Here is a 7,063-nt window from a genome sequence, read left to right as displayed (position 1 = left end):
TACAATAGCCAAGATATGGAAGCAACCTAAGTGTCCATCTGTAGATGAATGGATAAAGAAGATGTGGTACATATATACAATGGAATACTATTCAGCCATAAGAAAGAAACAAATCCTACCATTTGCAACAACATGGATGGAACTGGAGGACATTATGCTCAGTGAAATAAGCCAGGCGGAGAAAGACAAATGCCAAATGATTTCCCTCATTTGTGGAGTATAACAATGAGGCAAAACTGAAGCAACAAAATGGCAGCAGACTCAGAGACTCCAAGAATGAACTAGTGGTTACCAAAGGGGAGGGGTGTGGGAAGGTGGGTGGGGAGGGAGGGAGAAGGGGACTGAGGGGTGTTGTGTTTAATGCACATGGTGTGGGGGATCACGGGGAGAACAGTGTATCACAGAGAAGGGACATAGTGGATCTCTGGCAACTTGCTGCACTGATGGACAGTGACTGCAGTGGGGTATGGGTGGGGACTTGATAATATGGGTAAATGTAGTAAGCACATTGTTTTTTCATGTGAAACCTTCATAAGAGTGTGTATCAATCATACCTTAGTAAAAAAAAAAAAACTTGCCAGGGAGGTATCATCAAGCCCACCTTACAGAGGAGCAAGGTGAAATACAATTATTTGCTAAGTCTATTAACTTAGTATGTTTAATGAACTCACAACCATCTATGTGTGTACCAATGAGGAGCTTTACAATCACCCCATAGCCATTCTCAGGACTGAGGAATACTGTTTTTACTCCAACTTCCTGCTAGTAGATAACAGAATGATATCCTTAATCATAGTGTATAACACAACCCAACACTTGCGGAGTAGAACTGAGACCCTTCTCCCTAGAGCTGTGGTAAAGATACCAAGCCCACTTACCAGAGATAGATATAGGAAAGGTCCCAAGGCTGTGTGGCTTTTAGATGATGAGCACTTTGCAGCAAGTATGGTAACTATTTGGAAAATTCAAAATTACAGTTTTGGTTCTAAAATGTCCTGCTGCAAAGAGCTCAACCTCCCTAGAAAAGGGCTCTGAGTAAGCAGGACATAATTAATTTGGGTCTTACTCCTACCTGCATGGGGCCCTCGAGGCCCACTGGTGTCCATAGGCTACCTCCTCAGGATGCCTGGATACAGATTAAAACAACCCAGACTCCTCAGGAAGATACAACTGAAGACAGGGTTCCTCAGCTTTTTTTAAACTCATGCCTGCTTCTGAAAAATGAAAAGCAAGCCCTTCTCCTTACCTGAAATTCTGAAATTTCAAAATAAATTATAAATGAAAATTCCCCCAAACACAGTAATTTGAGAATGTTCTTTCACAACTCAGCCCCCACTCTGCATTGTTAAGTACCACCTTTAAAGGACTGGTTAAGGGTTTGTCATAGTGCTAGCTCAGAAGAGGGCCAGAGAGAAAGCACACCAACCAATGACTGCTCCAAGTATTGCGGCCACCAAGCCCAACTTGGGAAATGGCCCTGCCCCAATGGGAGGCAGAACTGGGGTGGGGCAGGGCAAGTCTAGGTGCATAGACTGTGGAGACAGGACCATCAGTCTCCCGTGTGAACCCTGCTTGGATACTGATTCAAACAAACCAACTGTAAGAGGCATTTTTGAGACAATCTGGAAGATATGACTACATGTTGACTATTAGCTAACTCCAAAAATGTGTCCACCATGTTAGGTGAATAAAAGGCAACGAGGTTATATAAGAAAACATTCATGTTTTAGAAGCATCTACCTCAGTAGAGGTGAAATTATATGGTATTTGGGATTTACTTTAAAATATTTCAGCAAAGAAAAAAAGGGTAAAATCTTTGTAAAACTATTGAATATGGGTGGGTGGGGTTTTGTTGCCTTATAATTAAAAAATGTAAAACAAAGAATCAGTTAAGGCGATCACAGAATTCTTTGGCTCCTTGAAGTTAGGAGACAATTGCTTTGGCCACCTTTTGCAACACAAAATGCTTGACGTTCACATACAACAATCACAAGCTGATTTCCAGGTTTGGAAAATGTCACTTTCCTAATTTTACTTCTTGGGGTCATAATCCATTTTGTCAATAAAAATCTTTAAAAGGTATAAAACTCTTAGAAAAGGCATGGAGGGAGGGAGAGAAGAAAAGAAAAAGAAATTATGAAAGGGGACAAAAGTCCTAGTTGCTCACCCACAGCAGCACGGTCTGCTCCAACAGAAAACAGGCACACCACCCTCCCACGGAGGTGTGACACGTCTCCATGCACAAAGGGATTCCAGCTGGCCACGAGGTCAGCTTCTAGAACAAAGCTCTTCACCATGGTCCACACATCTCTGATACAAAAGTTTCAATGTGCACAGTCTTCTAGAGCATGTTCAGCTCTCTTTGGATTCTCAAAGGGATCTGTGTCCCAAAAAATTAAGAACTACTGCTCTTAATTAAAGAGAGTTTGAAAGCCAACTGATTACATTGAATTTCTGGCCATAGATTGTTACAAGGAAAGATTTTTATTTGAGAACATCTGAGACTTTTGGAAATGTACCTGCTGGATCCGTCCATGTGCATACCCACAGGTGCCAAACAGCTCCATCCTGCAGATGATGCAGGTTCTGTCCACGGTGGTGCTTCTCCACCACCCACACCTCTGTCCAGCAGCACTGTCTACACGGCAGATTGCTCAGCCACTCCAACCCCAGAGCTGCTTCACAGGCACAGGGAGAGCAGGTTCTCTACCCCAGGCCAAAGCCCCCGGCGGGAGGTGCTACCAGCAGAACAGGTGAGGCAACATACAGACCAAATATTTAGTTTATTATTTTAACTGTGACCAAAATCAGTAACAGACAACAGAACCTCCATGCCCCATAAGCCCTCCTGGATTCAATGAACAACTTTAACAGCTGGGAGAAGGATTGGTATCCCTTTATGGAATCTTCTCCTGGTCTCTCATCTTCCCAGAACAGGAGGGTGCCTCTGGGCCACATGAATCTTTGATACCATCTCATTCTGTCATCCTTTAAGTTAGGACAGATTCCTTCCCCTCCCACAAAGCGTATCGGTGTAGCTACTCTTTTATTCTTACAAACTGTCAGGTAGAAGGAGGACATGGCATCTTTCAGTTTTGGTTCACTGTGGAGTCCCAAGCTATGGCTGAAGAGAGGACTGGACAGTGATTTGCCAAAGGGCTGCTCACACCTCATCCCACTGCCCAATGCTGTTCTCATCTCAGGTGAGAGAGGCAGAATGAAGGGCTAACCCCAGAGAAGATGAGAACACACAGTGAAAGGAGCAACTGCCTTTAGGTTCCCATGAAGCCCAGTCTGACAGCACGTGTCCTTCCGTGAAGAGCTGTATTCACATCAGCGTCGGAGCCTCAGGAAGAAGGCATGTTTACACTCTGTGCTCTCCAAGGGGTAATACTTGTCATAAAAATCTAAAACATACTCTTCAGTCTTGAATCCAAACTTCTGGTATAGCAGCATAGCGGGGTTGCTTGCCGAGACGTGAAGGGTTACATCCTTGCCCATGCAAGTCTGTCAGGAGTGGAAAAATACAAGATGAAAATGAAAAAGCCTGAGGGAAAATGAAGAAACTCTTTTAAGTGTAGGTAGCTAGTTATGGAAGCTGGAGAAATCAGGACCGGAGCTGAGACATTGCAACACCTAGCAACAGCTGGTAACTGAATGATATTCTGCTGATTCAGTCACTAACATGCTCGTCAAGACTAAGGAGGTTGATGGTATTCTGGGTGATTTTCTCTCTATGAAGCAAGGGCCATGGGGGTATTTTATCATCAACTGCATTATTTATAGTGCAATTATGCTTAAATAAGTCAAACATATCAACACCAAGCACTATGGCAATCTTGAAGATACAGAACAAAATGAGAAGCTCTGCTTTTTAAACTAGATGTTATACTGCATCTGCAAACTTATAAAAATTCCCTCCCTAGACCTACTAAAAAAGATAATAAATTATGTGGCGAGATATGAAATATTATGACTTTTGCTTCATTATAATCCTGAAGAACCTGTATAGACCTTCTGAATCCTAAAGCCCACCTTCCAACCGTCCAAACTGACATAATTAGCATCTCAAAACTGGGATTTTTGTATTTATCATTGATCTAATCCTAGGGGAAAGAGTAACAGTTCTATCAACACAGGTTCTTAGATTCTTTAATTACCTACACAGAATAAAGCACCCCCAAAGCCATATAAACTAAGAATTTGCTTTTTAATGAGAAAGGCACTGAATCTGAAGTGAATAGGGTCCTTGAGATTTTATAATCCATGGTTCCCCAAGGCCTCTATTTAAAGGTCCTCTGTCAAAGTTAAACAGCTACCTGCTTTTCTCTGCTTAATTTACATACTGCATCCAAAGGCATTTTCAGGACAACAAAAAACTACTAGTATACCGAGGACAAGAGTGTGTTTTGAGCGTATAAAATGCATTTCATGCAGTGACGCTAATGTTCTTTACACTGTAGACATGCAGGGCCTGACCACGGCCATCACCCGGTGCCACTGCCTGAGCAGCACTGTGTCTTGGCTGGTCTGTGGTCTGGCTGGGGGCCAGGCACTGCATACACAGATGAGGCTCCACCACCCACATGGTGAGTGCTCAGGAAGGGCGCTTCCTGCCTTGTATCATGCACACACATCAAAACCTCATCCCTGCCCTGCCCTCAGGCCCTTGCCAATGAAGGAAAAGGCAGAAATCCTGTGGCAATCCTGTGGGTGTTCTGATAGGCTGGAAGATGAACACAGGTCACTTCTGAGAGCCAGGGAGGGGTGGGGCAGAGAAAGAGAGATGTATGAATAACTGAGAAGGTCTCATCTGCAGACAACACAAGGTAGCACATATGTTAATTGGCAAGGGAGGAGACAAGAAAGCAATTTCAAGGAAAATGATTTTAAGGTTCTAACATTTGGGAATTGCTGAGCAAGTTTCTTTAAAAACTGGAGGAACAACATTTTGCCATCTTGATCCTCTGTTTGAAAGGAATCTTGCGCACATCACATAATCCTCCACAGCAAACAGTTTCTAAAGTTACCAGAAAATTCTGAGGGAGGCCGGGGAGGATCAGTGCATGTTTTCCTGAGGTTAGTATATAAATATTTGGTGTATTTTCTTCAGGAGAAACAGATATATCAAAGGATGAATTATAATTCAGTATTAGAATCAAGTCTTAGCAAGTCCATAAGAGCTTATACAGTAATAGCAAAATTTAAAACAATCAGCAGTGATACTACATACCACTGATTGATACAGTTTCCCCACAATATTTAAAGCCTTTTTAATAACATGAATGGACCTTGAGGGCATTATGAAAAGTGAAATAAGTCTGACAGAGAAAGACAAATACTGTATAATCTCATTTATATGTGGAATCTAAGACCAAAAAACAAAAAACTGAACTAATAGACTCAGACAACAGACTGGTGGTCGTCAGACACAGTGGGTGGGTGAAATGAGCAAAGGAGTTAAAAGGTGTAAACTTCTATTCATAGAACCAGTCAGGGAGATGTAAACTATAGTCAATAATACTAAATTCCATATTTGAAAGCTGCTGAGAGAATGGATCTTAAAAGCTCTCATCACAAGAAAAGAAAGTTTTTTTGTCTATTATGACAATGGATGTTAACTGGATTACCGTGGCGATCATTATGTAGTATATACAAATACCAAATAGTTATGTTGTACACTTAAAACTAATAAAATGGTGTTTGTCAGTCATGCCTCAGTAAAAGCAAAAACAAAACTAAAAATCAGAGTTCCACTTTCACTTCTCAGAGTCGTGCTGTGGCAACTCTAAGAGCAGCCGCAGTTACCAAAACAGACGGCACATGGTGCTTCTGGCTCTTGCTTTTGGGAATTTTTTTCTCATTTTATCTACTACACATGTTCACCAACTGGTTTCTCTGAAACCTGAGTCTGATGGCAGTCCTATTTTAGAGGGGCAAAATATTTTTGTCTCTGTGTTTTAATGGCCTCATGCATTATGACAACTGGCTTTCTTTCACGTGGCTCGAGGCAACGCACACCACTGGGCTGTGCCTGGGAAGCCCAGCGGCTTCATCCCCTCTCCAGGTCTTCAGGGAGCTGAGGCAAACCAGGAGATGATGAGCATGGATGACTTACCTGAATCAGATGATAAATCATGAAAGTCGCGATCCCTGCTCTTCTCCATTCAGGATGGACAAACAGAAATGAAATGTAAGCTTCATTGTACTTCACATCGGGAACCATGAAGCCAAAGGCGATGATGACTTTCTTATACAGGACGACCACACTGAAGTCTGGGTACTGCAGGCACTCAGACAGATCGACACCTGAGGAAAGAGACAGTCAGGGATTCAGAGCGTGGCCTTTTGGGATTAATGAACACCGAGCTGTTTAGTTGGTACCTTCAGCTACACCTGTGGCCTAAAAACCAAAACTGAAGACAAAGATACTAGCATAGACACTTCAGATTCAGATCATAAAAATAAAAGTGAATTTTGGAAAATATCAAAATTATCATCTTTGCTAAGTACATATGTTAAAAGAAGAGAGGCAGGATAGGGTGGGTAGCAGAGAGCAGCAGGCACGGGACCGGACACACTGGCCTTGAACTCAGCCTGCGCTGGCTGGTGCATTAAGAGTCTCAGCCTTGTAAGTCCGCACTGTGTGAGATGAGAGCATACCCAGACTGCGGGGTGGGTAAAGAATCCGAGTGCCCTTATTATTGTGTTCTTTACCTCACACATGTACAATTTATAGACTCTTTTGTAAAAATGCTACATTTTACAAAAAGGGGTAAATAAAGAGTGGATCCATGCATAATGTACGGAGGCACTTGGCCTAGGGGCAGGAAACAAGCACTCCACGGAATGTCCCTTTCCACTCCCGAAAGAATGAGCCCATCACCACCACCACATGCACTATTACATGGTGCTCAGAGACAATAAAGATGACCCCGCTCCAATCCTAGGGAATCTCATCTAACATCTGGAAGACAGGCAATATTTCCTTTATTTTTCAAAGCAGGTGGAAAGCAGATCCACAAGGAACATGTTTATACTTAGCAAGGAAAATGTGTTCCTT

General features: G+C 42.6%; 1 protein-coding gene across 1 annotated transcript in view; it reads right to left on the bottom strand.

The window, feature by feature from the left end:
- Positions 1-2,764: 2,764 nt before the first annotated feature.
- Positions 2,765-7,063, bottom strand: part of KAT14 (lysine acetyltransferase 14) — a 39,320-nt gene continuing 35,021 nt past the window's right edge. Inside the window, exons 9-10 of the mRNA XM_017664114.3 lie at positions 6,119-6,309; positions 2,765-3,507 (exon numbers count right to left, since the gene is read on the bottom strand). Coding sequence (XP_017519603.2) covers positions 3,334-3,507; positions 6,119-6,309 — 365 coding nt within the window. The 3' untranslated portion in view covers positions 2,765-3,333. The remainder of the gene's footprint in view (positions 3,508-6,118; positions 6,310-7,063) is intronic.

This window comes from Manis javanica, chromosome 5 (genome assembly GCF_040802235.1).
Source record: "Manis javanica isolate MJ-LG chromosome 5, MJ_LKY, whole genome shotgun sequence".
Taxonomy (NCBI): Eukaryota; Metazoa; Chordata; class Mammalia; order Pholidota; family Manidae; genus Manis; species Manis javanica.
Note: the sequence above shows the minus strand (reverse complement) of the source record. Positions and strands in the feature narration are given on the sequence as shown.